This window comes from Ptychodera flava, chromosome 4 (genome assembly GCF_041260155.1).
Source record: "Ptychodera flava strain L36383 chromosome 4, AS_Pfla_20210202, whole genome shotgun sequence".
Classification (NCBI taxonomy): Eukaryota; Metazoa; Hemichordata; class Enteropneusta; family Ptychoderidae; genus Ptychodera; species Ptychodera flava.
This window is the reverse complement of record NC_091931.1, coordinates 5,901,896-5,924,888: the sequence shown is the minus strand read 5'-3', so window position 1 is coordinate 5,924,888 and position 22,993 is coordinate 5,901,896. Positions and strand designations below refer to the sequence as shown.

The following is a 22,993-nucleotide window of genomic DNA, read 5'->3' as shown; positions in this document are numbered from 1 at the left end:
AAATTTGACAGTTTGTTTCCTCCCACGAAAGCAATCTTTGGAAATCTTGCAAAGATTAAAGGAACTGATTATGATTTGACATTATGGAATCATATTATACGTCAGAGCAAAAATATGCGGGAAAAATGTTGATACTTAGAAAGTCCTCAAAGAATGCAATGATTAGTGAGTAAATTCATCCTAAAAGCATGCAGCTATACATCAAATGAAGCAGTTCTTGGTGACCTTGGTTTGCACTACTATGAGAAGTAGACTTGATATCATGAAACTAAATAGTGAAGATTATTGTACATGGCCCATTGGTGTAGACCTATATGTTGTTAAGAATAACTAAGCTAAGTTTGGCTGAATTTGGAGGCCGACTGGCGAAAAAACGGGAGGGGTGTCAATAGCCAAATAGAGGGCCGGTTGGCTATTGACACCCATAATTGGTATAGGCGGCCTGCAGTAGCACTATGGGACCGCAAAATGCTGACCAAAGAAGCTTTTTTGAAGGATTTTTTTGGATTTCTATTGAGAATATATGTTGTTTAGAATAACTAAGCTAAGTTTGGTTGAATTTGGAGGTCGACTGGAGAAAAAACGGGAGGGGTGTCAATAGCCAAATAGAGGGCCGGTTGGCTATTGACACCCGGGTGTCAATAGCCAGGAGAAGCTCCATATGGCTATTGACACCCGGGTGTCAATAGACTCGGCCTTCATGAACACCCCCTAACATGTCTTAGGTGTGATCGATGTCACAAAAATAGTTGACGATTTATCAAATGTAATTAAGAAACCCAAATTTTGTTCAATTTTTGCGAGATCGGGAAGTAAACTCGGGTCATACATCGGTAGAGCCATTCCATGATAGCAAATATTGACATTGCGTCTGGGGACAATTTGTCGTGTCTATTTTTTATCTATATTTGCAATAGCAGCATGAATGTCCTTGTACTCAATAAAGAAGGCACTGAAATTACCAGTTAAAATTGGCTAACTACTACGATGGGTTGCGATGTTTTAGCCACGACTACGTAACACCCTATCACCAACCCGACATGCGAACAACCGGGCAGGTGAAGTTTATTCCTTAAATTTATGCCATTTTGATATTTGTACGCCTACAGACTTGGATCAAGTTTATCATCATTTCATAAACACGTTCAATAAAGAAAGCATTCTGCTATAAAGTTAGTGTCAATAAATACGCTGCTGGAATAATTGTTTTGAAGTCCGAAGCTCTGCATTCAGATTACAGTATGGTAGGTATTCTTTGAACTTTGAGCAAACAGAACAATGCATATCGACGTAGTTTACGGCTCTGCACGCATCGATAACCATAGTCGCGACGGGGCCGGGGTATGTGGCGCTACGGACCACGCTTCTCTAGATAAAAATCGCTATGCATTTTGATGATTTTGAATGAATGTGTCTGTGGACTAATTTAGCTGCACAGTAAATTTCAAAGATCATTTCTGCGCTGATCGCCATAAAATGCCGACGTTTTGTCAAGCGACGCCGCTCACTGCACCGTCCGGGTACCATTTTTTGTATATCCATGACGGTGATTTTTCCCAACAAAATTTTTGGCGGACTGTGATTTGTTTTTTATTGCATCAGTGACGGCTAGCGGTTCGCCGGCATTGAGTCAAGAGACTGTGGCTCAGAGGGTTGAGCCCACTGCAGCACTGAAAATTCCGTGAACTTGGTTTGTTTGAAGTCCCGTCAGCGTGGCTAAACTTGACTGACGTATAGTTTGCATACAATCAATAATGATTCTACATAAATTAGACTGTAATCCAAAGATTCTTGATGTTGAAAGGTCAATTTAGACGTTGCCTGAATAAACACATTGTCTGGAAATCGTTTGCTGAACGTGACACTCTATGCGATGATCGTATTTTTTGACGTGGGATTCTGTGCATGTGATGACGACGTCGAGTTCGTGAACCCTGTGACGTATTGATTTGCATAATTGATGTCCACCTGCAACTGCCCGAAAGTCAGCAACATTTTTTGATCATGAAAGTACAGTGCGACTTTACGGTACATATTTTTTGAATATCAGCATCCAGCTTTGATGTCCACATATTTCTGTCATAAAAACGATACTTGACGTTATGTTCGGTCTGTAAAATCACCAATATATGTCGGAAATTTGTGATTAAATGCCTTCCTTCGATCTATTTGGAATGTATTACCGCCGAATGTAGGCCAAAACATAAGCTTAATATCTTGTTTTTGACATAGCAGTTTATGTCAGTGCCGACATGAAAGAGGTTGCGCAACATTATATGAAAGCTGCCTCTGTGTTGTCGTATGCCGTCTGTATCTTCAGCACAGGCTTTGAAGTAGAGGTCGGCTAATTACAATTAACAAAACGACAATCTTGTCAATCGAGAACACAAAATGGTACCGGTATATAGAAAATGCTGCATTGTCAACCGTGATTTTCTATCCATTTGACATCACGATTGCCGAACAATGTCTTATCATGACAAATGTTTCAGAATTAAAGCAATGTGAAAGAACATCTTTCACCCGAAAAAGTGAAAGTTACAGTAATTTTTTCGGCTTCAGGCGTAAGCTTATGATTGGCTCAAAACTTTTCAGTCTCGGTCAACCCATAAAGAATGACGTATATTTGACCTCGCTCTGCCTGCCATTTGTCAACTCACGTACATGCACACTACAGATAGTGATTGACATATATTGCTCCATCGAGGTCCGTCGACTGCAGGACCTTGACTCCTGTCTCTTATTCTTTTTGAGTACGAAGAGTAAACTGTAATTATAAATAAACTGTAATTATGACACCAATATTGCGCGCGTCATTGTAAACACGTTTTTATTAGCCAACTGGCAAATCGTGTACTATCCAGTACGCGCTAACTGAGCACCCATGCAAGCTATATTTCGCATATTCGCTACATTTTAGCACTCTTACTAAGTTCAACGCTCAGTTCTTCTTCTTTTTTCGCCCGGTTTGATTCTTACTTCGTATTCAACGCTGTTTGACGCTCACTTTGTCAGTTTCCAAGGCTCAGTTCGACGCTCACTTTGTCATTTCCAACGCTCAGTTCGACGCTCACTTTGTCATTTTCCAACGCTCAGTTCAACGCTCACTTTGTCTTTTGCCACGCTCAGTTTGACGCTCACTTTGTATTTTACCACGCTCACTTCGACGCTCACTTTGTCGAATTTGGGACCCTTACATACCTGGAAACCTGGTAACATTTACCTGCTTACCATCCTTAACAAAACCAGGCTGTTGTTTAGCAACATAACAAAGCTACTACACACTGAAATGAATATGAACTGAATATATCTTCTGAACACGTGACAGGATTATATCATGTATGGATTCCCAAATCCTAGATGAAACCATTTGTGGGGCAACATCGAAAAGGAAACTTAAATTGACTTGAGAAAGAAAATAAAATATTTTGAGGTCTTCATATGACATAACTTCCAAATGTATGGCTTGCAATTACAGTTTTCTTATGTTTAACATGTAAAGTAGTTTTCTTTATCAAGTCTTAAGAAATCCTAGATTTCTATAAAAACATGACTTACTTTACACTTGTGATGTATTTCTAGAGTCATCATTTTTTCAATCAAAAATAAGTTAACTCTGAATAACAATGGACATTTAGCGAGTCATTTTGATGTACAATGTAACTGTTTTCATTAATCATTTGTTCTCTTTTCATGCCAAGGAATTTCTAACTTGGATGCAAAATATCATGTTTGTTAAATTGAAGTATTATAAGGAAGCACATCTTGACAAGAAGGTGTAAATAAAATTGTCATACCTGGAATTTATTGTCAACTCAAAACCTGACCACAACTTTTCTGTATAAGATTTACCAACTATGGGCTTGTTCACACCTTTTAAAATTTTCAAACAAATCTTGGTTCATATTCCCAAAACACATTTATTCTATGTTGTTCCCATGTAGAGAACTAAACAAATTTAGAAACAGGTGACCCAGTTTCATTTACATGTAGGTATATAGTATTAGATTACAAATTAACTAAAAGTGATTGCTTAAATATCTTCCTAAATAGTTGTACAGTATAATAAAATCACATTCTACAATCTGTTTCAACTTCTGATTGTAAGTTGATTACAATGATATATAATGTTAGTTGCATTAACAATTGACCAACCTGAATTTTAACCTCGTCAACACTGCTTTTGCGTCTTCATTGGTTACATTAATCATATTTTCACCGTCAACTGTAACAAGCTGATCACCGGATGAAGACGACCATCCTGCTCAAAGGTAAAACACGGCACAGGAAATGCATGTAGTCACAAAGCATAGATACAACCAAATGCATCCTGAACACACATCCTGTTTCATACCTGAATGCATTTATTGTAAGCAGTGGCAAAATGATCACATCTGGAAGAATTTAAAAATGACATTTTTGTTTTTTATGTATACAGAGCCACACTGTCATCAAAATTGATGTTCTATTTCATAAATGACACTATTTTGGCTTTGTAATTTCTCCCCATAGACTATGATGTAGATAATAACACAATAGAAGGAAACACAAAGCCAAAAATTCCAGGTGTTACCAATAGTTTCAACTGGCTATTTACAAAATATTTGTGCCTGAAAAATAAAGATCAAACTAATGTTGCAGGTTGGCTGGCTCACATAGCTAGAAAAATTTTGTAAATGACAATCATAGTAAACAATAAAAATTGCAGCAGAGTACAGTAAATCATCATATAACTGAAAATGATCAGACGAAGTCTTCTCAGTATTGTGGCCTACACAAAATGGCTGTCATGATAATACAAAGGAAACTTCACACATATACATGTATGACAGCAGGAAAATCAAACACTACATGAACAAAAGGCACATATCAATAGAGCATTGAAGTGGAAGCATGGAAAATCAATGGCTTGATCATTTATGTCTATTCAAATGAGTCATTTTTCAGCATTTTCTTCATTTTGCATGTCATTGATGTCCTTATTGACAACATCTGTACTGTTGCTTTTACCGTACATAAGACTTGGATATTCAGCTTTGTAATACACATATTTGAGTAAAAAGAGAGGGTATGGCAAATGCTATACAAAATACCTCATTGCTGTCAGTGCTAATTATAGCACTTTCACCATTACATTCACACTCAGCGTATCATAAAATTGATGCAAATTCACAACTGTAACAAAGTCAATTTGTCTGCACGGCTATTATGATAATAGAGATCTATATAATCATTGTAGATCTTAACAAAGTCTCACCTTCTGACAATCTCCACCTTCCAATATCTTATCTACAAATATGCCAGGTCCCTCTGGTCGGTTTGTGCCACCAGTTACACTTAGCCCCAACCCAGTTGTCTTGACAACAGTAATGCGATGAACATTGTCCAACCTGCAGACAAGCAAACACATATTCATAGGTGATGGCTTTGATGAAATTCATTTCAGTCAACAGCTACTGAATGTTTGGAATTTGGATCAAATGTATCAAATCTCAAAATAGAAAGTAGCACAGTATGTGTCCCTATAAAAATATTTGCATATCAATAGTTATGTATTCAAAATTGCAACATATACAGTACTATGCAAACTAGTTGTAGTGTGACTGAAAATGTACACTTCAACTGGGTAAAATGACGCAAAAAGCAGGGAAAACTATCATTTGATTAACATTTTCTGACAAAAATACCATCTTTTTGCTGAACGGAACAAGGCAATCAATAAAATTGATGTTGACAGGTACAATCATATGTGTGCGAATGTTACAAACATGTATTGTGCCAAGTTTGTCGGACAATGGGCTACTAAATGCAACAGTTTTCACTTCATTTTCAATATCCAGTCATTTCAAACATAGGGCTAAAGTCCCTGAAGCTACTATGGACATGGATACAAAATTAAGTATAATTTCCTGACTGTATGAAATTATCTAACTTAGGTCATCCTAGGGACTTGTAAACCAAATATTAAAGCTGTCTGACCAGCGGTTTTGAAAGAACAAGCAACTCAACAGTTGACAGAGCTCTGCTGTGGTTATGTAGAGAATAACCTTTTGTGACACATGTATTGATGAAGAAGGTGGATATCTTTGATTAACATTGTAAGTGAGTTCTGTGAATAAGTTGAGACTGTACATACTCAGAGAAAGCACACTGAAGAGACAAATGTTTGAAACTTAAGAAGTTCAAGGTCATCAAAAGCATTATAAGGAATCATGTAACTTTCATTGCACTGTTTACACAGATTGCATAATTGTTATAAATAGCACATGAGGAATCTTACAGCCCAGCTTTACCATAAAAACCCTATCACTTTGACCACTCTTTTAATTGACCACTCTATTTTTTTCCTCAAAAAGTAATTTTATTTTATCCTTAACAAGTCAACCATAAATGGAAATTAGAACTTTCTCTATCTCTATCTCTATTGACTATTTTGAGCAATTTCTTTCAGATAAGATACAGGGCAAAATAAATGACGGTTCAGAATATGTCAAAGTTGAGATTCAGGAGAGTTGCCTTTACATGTTTTAATCCTCCAAGATGGTAAGCATTTCACTATGAACTGTCAAAAAAAGTTTAACTTTCTGATAATTCTACACTAAAATTATTTTGGCTTTGATGATTTCCTAATTAATTCCATTATTTAAAATCATATTAATTATTTTTTTCTGGGTGAATTGATAGGGTTTACACAGTACAAGAATTACATACAATGTAAGTCAAATTTTGCCCAAAATGACAAAAAAATTCCTTAAAAATACACATTTGCATATTTCATCACAATTTGAACAAATCTAAGTTGGGTTACCCCTAGGGACCTGTATACCAAATAACAAAGCTGTCTGACCAGCGGTTATGAAGAAGAAGATTTTTTACCAAAAACACCTTTTTTGGCATTAATTTGCCTATTTTCAACAATATCAAAAAATTAAAAAAATTGTTTCTCAAAATCATATTTTTCATCTACACAACAAATATCAAATCAGTAAGTACAGCGGTTCTCAAGATATTTGAGTGGACGGACGCCTCACAAACGGACATACATACATACATACATACATACATACATACATACATACATACATACATACATACATACATACATACATACAGACTGACGACGGACGCCGGACGGATACCCATCCCAATAGCTTCTATAGACTATAGTCTATAGTGAGCTAAAAACTGGTTCTACGGCAAAGATACCACAACATCCAAGTCCAGCACATTTGATGCTATGTGTTCCAATGATTATGGTGATGATATGTTGTCTTTCTGAGGATTCTAGTGTGTGTATGATCTAGGTCCATCTTTTGGGGGGTTCTGTTGCAAACTTGCATGGAGCTGACCATATTTCAATACGGTATTTATTTATTATTCATCTCTTTCAATCTTGCACTTGCACACTTCGAGATTAATAACATTCAAATAATAAACATCCTTCGATATGTACCTTTCACAGTAACTCATTTTACTTTGAGAGTATGATTATGAAAATGATGCAAGAAGTTACAGCTTATGGGCCTTCAAAAGAGAACAAATTTGAAAAGATTTTCTTACAAAATAGGTATTAAGTGATCTGTTTCATTTGCTAGATTTTCATTTTTAGAATCTTCTGTTATACAGTTTATAAGGACTTTCATTTGCATATTATGATACAGAATGCTACAGCTCTCACATTGTTGCACAATAAGTCTACTTTTGACCTTGACAAGTGACAGTCCACTATCAAAGAGATAAGGCTATTGAAATCATACTGAGCATGTATTGTAATTCTAAAAGAATTCCATGCTGCTCAAATTCTACGAAGAAAATATGGTATATCCTTCATGTAGCACCTATTGCAGATGAATAATGAAATGTTAAGTATTTCATTTCCTATTTTCTAGGAATCAGATTGATATCACTTTTCAATTATTCCAAAACTGAAAAACATGTTACATGATGAGATTTCAAGTGATGCCAAGACGTTGATGACAACGAACCACATAATAGCTTTCCAGAAACTAATACTTCATTGCAATACCACTTTACAAAGCTGAGTGATAGGAATACTCTAGGATTTATTACACGTACGATGTGCACTTAAATTTCGACTGCAGATCCTCACACCCAGCATATGATAGACAGAATCATAACATTCTTTGCTTTTCAATGCTACATCTAAAAGTTTGTCATTTTTTTGTGATAACAGCAAAGAATAAATTCCTTTTAGATAATGTTTTAACCGACTTTCAATTTGTCTGTATTTATCTCCATAGTAACCTTTCATTAATCCTTATCCTGCTACAGGCCTACCACTAAGCTGTCTGCAGAGTCAGTCAAAGCAGTATTGAGCTAAAACCATCTGTATTTTAACTTACTTGGCACGCTACGTTACAGCAGGTTTAGTCAGTAGAAATCATGTTCACAGTATCTACATTTTAAGGGGCCTTCAAATATTAAAGTCTTTGTTAAAATATAACACACTATACATGTTATGCCTCACTTTCCTAACCAACTTGACCTGATGGTGGCATCTGAACTTGGCACGATAACGCTTAAAATCTTCATCTTACTACTTGCATGACAAGATGACAAATTATTTCTTTGAGTCATCATGGCTACGTGTAACCTTTTCACTATGATTTAACTTTCATGTGAAAAATCATCTTCACATCGATTATCTCACTTAATCATAAAACTGAACAACTAATTCTTTCTATGGAATAACAAATAAGCCAGTCAAAAAGTAAAAGAATAAATCTATGTCAAAGTTATGAAGATTTCTACATATTTGCTGAAGATTTTTCCATTTAGCCTTGATATAAATACATACAGTACCTGTAATTAATAAATAGAGGTACACACCTGCATACAAAAGTCACTATTATATGTATGATTTATTATTATGAAAAGTCTATTTTCCAGTAAATAGTGAATATTAAGTTCCATATTACATAAACCTTGGATTGAAATGTGAAAAGGGCTTTTCACTCAATGCAAAGATTCAATATTTCTTTCTGTATAAAATAATTTGATTCAGTGTAATCTTTGCAAACTATAAAGTAAGATGACAAGAAATATTCATTAGAATTTTTGCAAACTTATCCTACTGACAGAATAATTTGTTAAATTTTTCTCAGTTTTTTTCTTTAAATGATGACTTGCAACCCATGTAAATCCAATAATCTTTCAATTAAAGGCAAGTCTGTCATCAGATTTTTTTAAATCTGGTGGCAAACTTTGCTCACAGGATGGTAATTTCAATAAATGCCACACCCTACTCAAATTCCTAGAAACAAATGTCAATGGGATCCACAATTTTACTTCAAGAAATCAAAATATCAATGCAAATATTTGCCAAACACTATGCCGTCTCTTCTATGAACACACCTCATGAACCTTAGGCTTGAGTAAGGGCATGTACATGTACATATAGCTTTGATACAACTTCAAGATTTACTGTATCCCTACATTTGTTTGCATTCCGACATTATCTAATACAAACACTAAGACTTGCTGAATGGGTTACTGTTTTTATTTTGGTGTTTTTTGGATTCATAATATAATTCTTGAAATTTACCAGGGACTTACAAGGTATTTACCATGCATGGTATCACAGTGTTTAACTCTTCTCCTGCCAAGTTCATATTTCACCATCAGGTCAAGCTGGTTAAAACTAGTGAAGCAAAACATGTCCCATATGTAGGGAGGCCAACTGAAATTTTGAAATGTTCAATCTGCATTTAATTAATGTAGTTTTTTAGATTTCAATGAGAGAAGCTAAACATTTTTTGAATTTTCGAAATTGGATGAACGGTTACAATTTTATAGCTTTTTAAAACATTCACTTTTACTCTTTCTGTAGAAAGACAATACATATAATAACAATGGGAACATGGGACAAAATGAAGAGTTTTAGCTGAAATTTACAGTAAATTTGCTGTAACTTTCTTAATAAAACATCTTTTTGTACCAAATTTGGCATGGAGATAGATTTCAATGGCACACACAAATGTATCCTAAAATTACGCGATTACGATGGTGGCCATATTGGATTTATCCATGGCAACGGATGAACAACACTTAACGAGAAATGAAAAATGAAAATATTAAGCTCAAATGGCATAAGTGGATATATCAAATTGAAGGTCTTTTTGAGCTGATGACACTTTTGAATAGCTCTACTGCATTAAAACTACCGTCAAAAAGTATTTTATCCAAATAAAGGCTTTCAAAACATCACCACTGGGGCCATGTGGAGTTTTGACATTATTTGATAAAGGCTTCTTCAATTTTATCAGTTTCTGAACAATTTGAAACTTAGAATTTAATTTAAGGATTATTGGTTAAAACTATGTTCCAAAATTATTGATCATCTTTAAAATTCAGGAGTAAATTGAATGAGAAGACGATGTTTGGAGGTGCTAAAATTGCATACTTGTCATGGTAAAGTTATCAGCAACTAAGATGGTCTCATCATACCACTTGTCAGACATGCAAATTTCCTTTGTTACAAACATTTAAAAAAATCAATACCCTTTCTTTTGCCAACACAGATGCAACTTATTCCCTTAGTTTCCTTAAAATATTGTGTATGGTTGTCAAAAATCTATGTCGACAAAATCACAAAATTGCTATCTCCTCTGCGCAAAAGGGATTGATCTTCTCATTATTCACCGTGAGAAATAGAGAATTATGATTATCAAAACTATGGTCCCAGAATTTTGATATATGGACCGAGCTGTTCTGTGTACAGAAGAAATTTGCTCCAGTTCAATGAGTGATCTCCGTGTGTACGGATCATGGAGAATTGTGGGTAGCCTCACTTACTGTGAAGCGTGGTCAATATCTCCGTCAATAAATCGTGAGCTGTTCAAAATTTCTCATTTTTCTAGCAAAAATTCAAAAGAAATAATGATAAACTGCGTACTAGAGGACGTTTCACTGAGAGTTGGTCGGGTTAGGTCTCGGAAAAATCGCTCTCAATTTTTTGTCTCGGATTTGGTCATATACACTGCCCTATGTTGGTGAAGAACCTTATATCGCGAGAAAGAGCGAGATTTGGGCTTTCAAATGAGTATTCGATGTAAGGGATGTTTTGATTGGCTCACCTTCAAAAATGCGTTTCAAAATCAGCGATGTAAATATTAGGTGCTGCCATGTTTCAGATCGCCGTTCCTGGTACCGTTTCTAGCTCAATTTTGCAGTTTATTCAAAAAGTAAGTAGTTCATATAAAGAAATAAAAAACATATGAGAGAATAGCTGCATTTTTAATTTTTAGCCTCATGTATTTTTTTCCACAATTTTCTTTCCCGTTATCGATGTTTTTCAATTTTGAACATGACTAAGTCACTGGTGATTGAGTGTCAATTCAGCACGTCCTGGGCGACCTGCTGGCCTCCCTACCATATGGTGCATTGTAACAAACTTAAAGGTTTGAAGGTCCCTGTAGACAGAGATACTGTAACCATGATTATTATAGACTAAATCTGCAGTAACATACCAAGCCAAGTGGGTGAAAATATATATGGATTTGGCTCAATACCACCTTTTAGTAGTCAACTTGCTTGAATTCAGGCAGGATAATCATTTTGTGAGATATCTGGCTGATAAAAATGACTCAGGGACCAACTTTACGATTTACAAAGAAAACTGTGAAAATATATGCATTTTCTTTTTGGATATCCATGTTGGTGACGAATTACACCTTTTAACCCATCATGTCAAGACACTTCAGCAATTTTGGATTTGACATTTCTCAATCATTTTGGTAGCGCACAAAGCTCTTACACAACATAATTTGGAACTATTTCATTCAGCAGGGTTCTGCTAAGCATCTTGTGATGGTAATAATAAATATGAAATACTGGTATTTCTAGAATTATTTGGAAAATAAACAAGTTGCATTTTCCCCTGTACACTGGGTATACATCAGGTAGATTACTACTGTACTATGATAACTCTCCTAAGGTCTTGTGAGTATTTCCTGTAAATGAATATTTGAAGATTATAGATACTTTCATGGGGAATCATGTAAATATGGATTCATTGTTCAGGTGATTTTATCAAAGTGCTGTCCTGAGTTCTCTGTAGATTTTGATAATTCAACATCAAAGAAACACACAGATTTTATTTTCTCAGCGTGACTGTCACTCCCATTTGAACTTCTATATGTTTTTCCTTTAAATATCTTACTAGAAGCATACATCATTTGTTTACTACATTCAAATGTTTCAAAGCTGTACCAGTGTCAAATAGGATCTGCAACCTACACAGACTGTTTTGTCTTTTGGCTATATGGATTCAGGCGTGCAGAACATCCAATGCAATCTATAGCCCACACAAACTGACAAGTGTAAAACCTAGCGGTGGATCTACCGTTAAAGTCATTTATAAGACGCGTCTTTTATTATGATGTTGCAATTTTGAGCCGAATTATTCTCAAGAGATGGGTGCGACTTATAATATGTACTTTTTGCATTTTTAAAGAGGGCATTACCACTATAATAACATGGAAATTCTCAGATTATTTTTTTCAAGGAGTGGGGGGGGGGGGGGGGGGCTACTGATAGAAGTTCACCTTTATTGAATAAATAACTTTAAAAGATAATTACAAGAAGAGTTTGCTTATGGTAGTTCTCCTTTGGAGGATGTGGTTGCCATGGTTGAGAAACATATTTCAATTTTATTGAACCCCAAGGAACAACAAAGTTTTAACTTTTGATGAATAGAGCCAACCTCAATGGTGGCTGGTAGTGTGACAGCTGTGCTGGAATAGGGGTGCGACTTATAATGCATACGTTTTCCATTTTTGAAAATTTAAGGATTTCATCCTACTCAAGTCAATCAAAGGAGGGTGCGACTTATAATGCAGATGCGTCTTATAAAATGACTTTAACGGTACATACCGTACTACAAGATTTGCTAGGGGCGTAAACTTTTCATCATAAAAGTTTAAAACGCAGGCTGCCCACAGAGATTTACATGACAAATCTGTCAAACTTCTTGTCAACAGGTTCTCAAAAAATACTTTATTAAGTATTGTACAGATATTTTAGATATCTTGTGATCTTTGAATGGCCTTCATTACTAATACACGATATAGATACTTGATTTTTACAGGTTCTTATCTTCTAGTGATTTTAGACAGTCAAATTTTTCTTGTTCTTTTACAGTAATCGATAACCTTGATATTGGTAAATGTCAACATATTAGTAAGAAAGGCTAGTTTGTTTATATGTAAGACCAAAATGTTAAATAATACAAATAATTGAGAATACTGCAGTGCGTATAAAGTCCCTGCAGCTGACATTTTAGAATCAGTCTTCACTGTCTAATGAGGAGATATTTTTATTTCTGCTATTATTAGAAAAGAACTGGTCCCGAACATATGCCAAGGAAAATTTTGGGTTTGACATTTTTTCACAGTCAACTTTTTTATCTTTTAAAAGTTTAGCAAAGTTGTATCTCTAAAGAAGAAATCTTTGTAAAACCATTGTCAAGTACATTCCATGTTTACTTGTTAGGTTTCGTTCCTGATATAAGAATCCAATTGATGTAATTTAGTCCTCCCCAGTGTGTATGGTGGTACATTATAATGTAGCAGTCTACCAGTCTGATATGCAAGGTTCATGATTTACAACTAGAGTTGAGTAGGGAAACAACATAACCCAGCAAAATGAGGTAGAATATCATTTCAATTATTTAAAATTGTGTATATATTTGTACTGACTATACTACACAGATGTAACTCTGACATCCCTTTGAGGTACTAAAGGTGCATAATGAGGAGGCTTTGTACAGGAACTATAAATCTATTGAATTCAACATTTTGGTGATCTCTTGGTTAATCTGATGCATACAACAAAGGTCAATGAGTGTGATTAAAAAATTCTAATGTGACATAATCAAAAGATTTAGGACACAGAGACTTCATTGAATTATCTAAGATGGCATTACGACTTCCACATATTTCATAACGGAATAAAGGTTAAACATATTACTTACCGTTGAAGATCACTGGTTGGTGTCTTATTGAATGGAGTGCGTACACTTTCTATTGTAGACTCTGATGATGATGTTACAACTTCACTGACCGGGGTTCTCTGTCCTATATATGAAAACGTTATATGAGACATATATTGAGTATTATATCATACCAGTACATGTATATTAATTGCGCAAATACAGCGAGCTGATTGCTCGAGACACGGAAAGAACTGTGGTATATTCGGGATATACCACGGCTGGCACACGCGCAAACTCTCAGCAAGAGCAAAAATCCTTTTTGACGTTCCATGCCAGAATTTCAATATACAGTTATGATATAATAGCAATAGATCACACTAAGTGACAGTATACCACTCGATTTTGACCAGTTCACTTCATATATGCACTCGCTATCGCTCGTGCATATATGTCGTAAACTGACCCACATGTTGTTGAATACTGTCACTGGGTGTGCTTTATTGTTTAAATATCTGTGGCTTGCCTGAATTACTATAAAATGTGGCTGTAAAATAGTTTCTTTAAAAGGGGGAAGCAACTGAACTTTCATGGCGTGTCAAAAAAGTTTGCAAGCAAACTGTGAATCCGCTGGGTTGGTTCTTTTACAGGAAGTCAAATTGATTCATAAATTGACACTATTGCAGACTTATATTATGTGCAGAATGTCCAAACACTGTAGTCAGTTATATTTATGTTCCATTTGTAAGTAAGCATGATAGCTGTGTAATTTGATATTTGACAGGACAATGGCTGCAAAGTTCATAATCTTTACATTGTTTTCATTCTGAACATACTTTCAATGTTTTTAAGCATGTGGAAATACAAAGTATCAGCATTTACAACACAACATGTACATGTACATGTATATACATCATTATTGTTGGCAAATAAATTCAAGTCTGGACTTGAGTGGAAATGCATCACAAATCACCACTAGTAATCTTCAATAATAAAATCATATTTCACTGATATTAACATGTTCTGCATTTTGGTGTTGTCTGAGATTGGACACTGCCTTTGACTTTGAACTTGGATATGAAATTTTTTCTTCTGAATATAAATTTCCATACAGTAAATGCATATATTATGGATGTAAAATTTGTGCAAATTAACAATGGGAAAAAATGCTTCACTGCCTGAATTTGTATAATGTTCCACACTTCACACTTTGAAGAAACCGTGGATGATACAGAGATATCTTCCTTACATGGGGATGACACTGTTTTACACAGTCTCATTTCAAACTTTGATACAGACAGAGTTGGGAAAAATGTGTTTGGATGTAAGATTACAACAGCTTTTTTGCTGCACAAGAAGTCACATCAGCAAGTATGTAACTGTACTCATGATTTCATGATAACCATTGATAGAATAGCAAAATCTACATTCTATAGGTGCTTTACAATTGATAACTTGCTAAATCATTGTCTACTGTGTTCCTTTTTGTTTATTTGATGTGCTTCTTCTATATTTTCTTACATGAAGGGCTTGGAGTAAAATCAGATTTTTGAGTATCAATGCTTGTTGCAATATATGTTCACAAGTATTTGAAAAACAAAATGCAATTTTTTCTTTCTGAAACCACATCATTTATTTTTTAGAATACTTTCATACCATGATACAATTCCCTATGTCAATATTTCTGAAATATAGAGGCTGTGTTTTACGTGGATTACGGGTAATAATGGGAAATGGTGTGTAAAATACAGTGTGTAAACATAAGAGGCAATTAAATACAACACAAATGAATAAGACAGCCATAGGTTAGGGTTCTGCACAACATTCAGCAATTGTCTATAGTACATCTGAATAACTAGTATTAAAAGCTGAATAATATTTTTCAAATATTAATTTACTATTTAATAAATGAATAAGTCAATTACATAATATGAAAATGACTTTCAGTTATAATTTTCAAAAGGAAATGAGTTGCCCTCCATATACAATATGGCACATTTCATCATTATTTGAATGAATCTGATTTAGATCCCCAGCAACCTATAAACCAAATTTCAAAATGTATTGGCTTTGTGTCGCTGACAGTAGAGCTCATAATGAAGTAATCTTACCTTGATCTACTGAAGCTGAAGTGGAAGCTGCCATAGATGACATTGACCTCACATCAGAATAGGAACTACTAGTACAACTATAGTTTTCTTGACTTTCACATAGATCTGCATATTCTTGGCTAAAAATGCAATGAAGAAAACGACTTTTAAAAATATATTTTGATGAAATGTGTGATGTGTAAGTAATAGTTGACCATCCACCTGTGCTGAAAACCATTCAAACATGATTCATATACGCTGTATAGTGTTTTAATGAGATGTTTACTGAACTGATATAACATTTTTAAATTACATAAACAGAGTCAAATGTTTTAATCCATACATACATACATCTCACTGAACACTCTGCAATTTCGTACAAGAGCAACCAAATTCAGTGTACACAGAACAGAACATGTTGTCCAGTCAAGATTTACATGTTATCTTGATATCGCACAATCAGAAATTGCAAACACATGGACCATACAGATTGATGTGATTCATATGACAGTACTTTGTCAGTTGAGTGTTTTCACCCTGTTTGTGCAAGTCCACATGTTTTGACCCTATGTGCAGAATAACTTAAAATATTTAAACTACATACCTAAACCTACATATATATACTTTTGTAAATTTTGTGGTAAATATTTACACCTTGAAATGGTGGTGTCTTTCCAATATTAGTTCATTTAGGTTTCAAAGTTACCCAGTTGCTTCAAAAATGTTTTACTCGTCTGGAGTAAAGGTAAATTTTTTTATTGTATATTCTGCAGAATGTATAACCCACTACAACAATTTTAATAATGTTGACAGTCCAGGACATTTTGTCATATTATCCATTTTACTTTTAGATTATTCCTTCCTCACTGAAACAAAACATGTGGATAAAAATGTCATGATGTGTCACATGATGGGAAATATCATTTAAAGAATGCCCTACTCAAGGAAAAAATATTCAGCATCCACAGTAGGCAATTTTAAACTGTTTCATATCATGTGTTTGGTTGATAGTTTTGACCAAGCACTTCACTCATACAGTGATTAGACTATATTCCATCATTATAGCGATGAAGCCAGAAGTCAGTGACTCTCTGTAAAGAAACAGGATATCATCGAGGTCATAGCACCTTTATTTTAAAATGAGGGTAAAATCTGCCATGGAGCTGCAAATGAGATCTTGGGGGTAGTTGGAGGATAATTTGATGAGTGGGAGAAAATTTGCTGCTTGGGGAATAATTTGTTCTTTGTGACTGATACTCATATGTCTTTGTGTGGTTACGTAAGAACAGGCTTTGTTCAAGGGAAATCAGTTTCCATTGTAAATGTTTATAAGTTGTAACAAGCTGACTAATTCAAGATGATATGATGATAAATTAGAAGTGCTAATTCATAACGTACATGTTTTGTACATTATGACCATGTTTGTAACATCCTTTGAACTCTTCAGAATGACATAAACAGTCTCTGTCTCTGGTCTATGTTAATTTTACTGAGACTCTCGTTTGACACATTGAAAACTGAGTTTGAAAACTCCAAGAAACACAGAATATTGATGAAATTAGACATGATTGTGGAAAGACCCTACTCACTTTGTTGCTGCATTACGCAGTACTGATAGAGTGACATGGTTTGTAGCCGATGCACTTCTTAACATCGATACAGCTCTGAAACAAATACATTGTTTACATGAATATTAATTATTCAAAAAAAGAGATCAGCTTCTGTAAAGAAATTAAGAAATTTGAAAAAGTAGTATGGAACATAATCATTGCGTTTATATTCTTCCATGTATTGTCATAAATTGATAATCACTATACTACAAGTTTCATGGAAAGAAACAATGATACTTCTATATTGTTTCAGTACAATTTCATGACAATATAATGTTTGCATTGTTTGTTTTGTGACTAGTTTGCTGACAACAGTAACCTACTAGCAAATTACAATTAGCTTGGCTTTGATCATGCATGGCTGATTCTAAGTAGTGGACATAGAATATAGAAATCCCCATTTTTTGGAGCCTAGAATACTTTCTTTGGTTTGGTTAAATTCAATCTCCCTGACTGCAGGTGATATCATGTTTCATGGGATCAAATTTTCTTTGGATATTTAATTCTGGAAAGAGTTGTGCTAGAAAATTGTATATTGTAAAAACTAGTGGAATCATAGCACTTACAGAACTATCTCCAGTGATTATATTCTTTGCTCTGCATTTAATTAGCAGAGGTGGATTTGATATTTGAAATGGTGCATCACTGCAGTCTGTATCTATGTACTCAACTTATAGACTTGCAGTGCTGGCTTTATATTTTGTGAGGACAAATCATTGCCATCTATTACACGCCGGACATACATTTCTATGTTGTATATTAACATGATTTAAACCACCGGTCTAACCGCACTAATGAGCATAAAGACAATTTATTGAAATATCAAAGAATCTTTCACTATAAGAAGCCAGTCTTTTGTGCATTGTATGAGAACATTATTATAAGATACTTATATGGATTAGGGGATAGCAATTGATAGCACACCTGAGGCTTGCATACAGTTACTGGCATAGTTCACCAAAATAATGATATTTGTCTAGCATAGAATGGGTACATCTGGAGCAATCCTCATGGCATTAATCAGTGCTGATTGTAGAAAACCATTCGTGATGAATAAATACAAATAAACCCATTGGATAGTGTTGCACTGTACCCTAGCTTAGCATTGGCATAGTGTAATTCAGTCTTTCCATTGGACAGCACTGACAAGCATCGTAGTGGTAAATTGCAGTCCGAGTAAATCAAAGCACAGAGAGTAGCGTCAGTAATTCTGTCTAGCGCCCTCAATATTTTCAAGCTGGCAAAAACACCACCTTCACTCTACTTATATGGACACTGAGGGCAGTACATGAGACGATTACCGTATACTCTGGAATAAAAAGGACACCCAGTAAATCTTCAACAAGTGTTAGGTCATACAAGTCTATTTTATTAAAACATTACACGGGTTTGTTAAACAATAATTTTTATCCTGATAACACTTGTACTTGGGTGGGAAAGTGCCACTGTAAAAATTGCCGTCTCTGTTAATTTCTCTGTTTTGTTTTGTTCTGTTTTGAAATTTTTTGTATTTTTTATTATTGTTTTATTCTGCGTTTGTCTTTTCTGTTTTTAATTTTGTATGTGTAACTTGTTAAATGTGTGCTTTTGTGGAGGGTTGCTTTTGTATAGGTGTTAGTCACCTGTGCGACTCATCCTGACTTTATGTCAAAGCTGAATAAATAAATAAATAAATAAATATTCTGCAGACCCAATACGCCCCAAGAGATCACATGATGACAGTACAAACAAACCCACATGTACACAGGCCTATAGAAATATGTGTATTTCAATTCATGTTTGTGCACATGGTTTTGTTTATACCATGATCCATTCATATTCTGGGTGTAAACCATTGAAACTTCACCACTGAAAGGGAAGATTTTGTGATACACAATTGTTTGTGTCTAACTTTTGTGGAACAAGTTTTTTCTCACTTTCCTGGCAGGGATTCATATGTGCAAAGAAACAAGGTCAAAAGACTTGGTATATTTCACAGTGCTGGTAAGAGTTTGTTGATCTGTGGTAAAATGCATGTTTGTATCATCAATCTGACAGATGAGGTAGATAAGGTAGAACGCACCTCGGGGACAGACATTCGGACTCTCAAACTTTTACAATTCTCTTCTGATATACAACATGTGGGGGTTCATTTTAAAGCTCTTGGTGAAAGACAACTTTTCACCGGCTTAGTTTTTCGAAATTCGAAAATTTTCATTTTTCTCCATAGAGTTAACACAGGGATGGCGGCCATTTTGAATTTCTAATATCGGTAAATCTTGAGTAATTTGTTTCTCTAGTACCAAAATTTGCACGGTGACCCCCTATTTTTATTCTTGATTTTGAAAGAGAATGATTGAAAGTTTCCTTGAGGAAAGTTTGAGCAAAAGTTTAAGTCTTTCACTTTCAAGGCGCATACTACCTTAAAAGAGTAAGAGCATGCAGAAGGCTATTACAGGTGACTAAATACAAATATCAGTATGCTTTGTTTGTATTACAGCATTCAATACTGAAACAATCTATTTCATTTGATGCAATTAAAATTGCATCCTACAGGTATGTAATAAATGTACATTCACATGCAAGAATGAACTTTCAGTGTTGATACCTCTGACATTGTAAACTTGCAACACTGAAAAAACTGACCCTGGAGGCCTATACAGCAACAACATGTATGACATGACCTATTCAAAGTAACTTTACAGTCAAGTGAAATGTACTGTATATGGATTAGCTGATGATTAATGACGGTAAATGAGTTGGCACTGGTAATAACAGAGAGATTTATAAATATCCATGATGCTGATTTTTTGTTGTAGATACTTACCTATCATTTGTAACACCAATTAAACTTTCTCCATTCACTGATACAATCTGATCTCCTTCTTGTAACCTCCCTGAATGTCAACATGAAAAAGAATATATTTCAATAACAATTCCATTTATACGCAATGCAAACTTGCCAATTGGTGTCCAAAAATAAACAAAAAATTCAAATCAAACAATATCTTAATCACAGAGAATATTTTTGCTATTCCACTATATTCTCCAATTGTTGCTAAAATGAGTCAGTATGTAATGCAGGTAAAATTGAAAACATTTAAAATGTGGTAGTTAACATGGTATGCCCAGAGTGGCTTTGCCAGGCACTGTATAAGTACTATAACTGTACATATGACAAAGCTCTCTCATTATGAGTGACAGATGTTGCAGTCATAAAAATAACCATATGATTTACATTACAGTCAAGGCCATTATTCTTCGGTGGGGCAAGTTGGTAATTACCTACCAATTTAGCTAGGGATATTGCAATATACCAGGGAACTTCCTAAGCCAAACTCTGTTTTCCTATCTGCAGCGGCAAGATGAATCTAAACAAACACAGCGGGTAACAAATTTTACAGCCACCAATGGTGATCTGATACCGGGATGAACCATAATGTACTCCATTGTCCGCTTTATGTTTCATTAATTTAGCTGGTCAGACGGAACTTTGGTAGTGATTTTGTATGTGTGGCTCAGTTCATCGTGTAGTATGTTGAACACTGTTCTGATTGCCGGCTGGTTAGGTACAGTACAAGTATTCTACTGAAAAAAGTATTTTGTCAATATTTGAACGGCTGCAATAAAATGTTTCTTCACCCACAAAAATTAAGCACCTAGTTGTGCAGGTCATGTCAAACTTTTTGATTGTGGCCTTCCAGGATGTTTTGGGCAATGGTACTGAGAATGAGATGGGCGATGACATGCTGAAGTGCCGTCTGTGGTGCATTTATTCTCTGAGCGATATTTATCATAGTTTCAACTTCATGTAGCTTCGTACAATTTTGTCATCTTGTCTCGAATTTCGATGGAGCTTTCAAGACAGACTGTAAAGTTGAATTTTTGAGTCGCTGATTGCTTTTGAATTAGACTCCTGTGAACCACACAGTAAAGACCAGCTTTTGAAAGATTAATGTACATGGGGTGATCTCAAACTTTTGTACAAAATACCATGTTTTGTAATGATGTTACTTCATGCAGCTTTTTCAAACCTAGTTATGTGATATATATATCAAAAAGAAGACAAGGCACGATATGATCTCTTAGGATCGTGTTTTATTCCTTGTAGTTTTCATTCCCCAATCCAGTCCCCTTTTAACGAACCTACATGAAAATGGTTCATCCCAGTTATCAGATCACCATTGCTGGCTGTAAAATCTCATTACCCGCTGTGTTTGTTTAGATCTCATCTTGCCGCTCCAGATAGGAAAACAGAGTTTGGCTTAGGAAGTTCCCTTGGTATATTGCAATATCCCTAGCTAAATTGGTAGGTAATTACCAACTTGCCCCACCGAAGAATAATGGCACTAACTGTAATAAAAGGGAGTGTTCAGACTTTCAACACAGTCCCTTTATGAATAATACAAACAGTTGTACATGATGAATGAATTCTAACGAGTCATTAAATTCCGTGTGAAAGCATCCACTACAGCAACTGTGCAGTATATAAAATGTAAGTTTACAATGACAACAACAACTACATCCAGCTTGAACCTACCAAAGATATTCTCAAAAGTGGCAGTTGCTACTCTTTACAGAGATCATCTGAGTTAGCTTGATGGTTGACATGCAATTTACCAAGCAACTTAGTCAACTATATCTGTGGTTCATTTGGCTGACACTAATCTTGACAGACCAGATTGCACTTTGTGGTACTTTGTGCAAGTATTTTAACTGAGCTGTCTTTGATCCATATTATTTCTGAACTATACAAGTATCTCTCTGATAATAGCAAATTGAACTCTAAGAAAACATGCCACATCACTAGGTAAATTGCTACTGCTACTGGCAAGATGTAATGTCATATGATCTCTTACAAACTTACAACAGTATTTTTCTAGTGAAAATTTACTGTACTTTATGATAACACAAACATCACAAACATATATCATGTGACACAGGTTGAGCCAATATAAATTCAAGTCAGTGAATGATATTGATTCAGTACTTCTAACACTTCATAGTACACATACGTTACTTCATACTGCATCACAATACTACAGTTGACGTGATAAGGCCACTGCCTGATGTAGAAGGGAATCATATTCAAAGTGAATGATACACTAGAAATGAGCTCTCTCAAAGCTTCTCATATGCTGTCTTCTAACATGGTCAAATAACTTCATGACAAGTCCTGGCCCATACAACTTACCATCAGCAGCAGCAAGACCACCAACAAGTACTCTCCTAATAAATATACCATAGCCTCTTCGACTACTTCCTTCACTACGTCCACCAATTACTTTTATACCTAAAAAGAAAGATTGCATCAAATGTAATTTAATGTTAGTTCATTTTTTTCATGTATATGTTATGATTAA

At 34.9% G+C, this 22,993-nt stretch overlaps 1 protein-coding gene across 1 annotated transcript in view; it reads right to left on the bottom strand.

Annotated features, from left to right (window-relative positions):
• Positions 1-22,993, bottom strand: part of LOC139130772 (syntaxin-binding protein 4-like) — a 96,303-nt gene that overhangs the window by 32,008 nt on the left and 41,302 nt on the right. Inside the window, 8 exon segments of the mRNA XM_070696567.1 lie at positions 4,156-4,243; positions 4,246-4,261; positions 5,258-5,390; positions 13,994-14,096; positions 16,063-16,181; positions 17,631-17,705; positions 20,458-20,527; positions 22,825-22,923. Of these exon segments, the coding sequence (XP_070552668.1) occupies positions 4,156-4,243; positions 4,246-4,261; positions 5,258-5,390; positions 13,994-14,096; positions 16,063-16,181; positions 17,631-17,705; positions 20,458-20,527; positions 22,825-22,923 (703 nt within the window).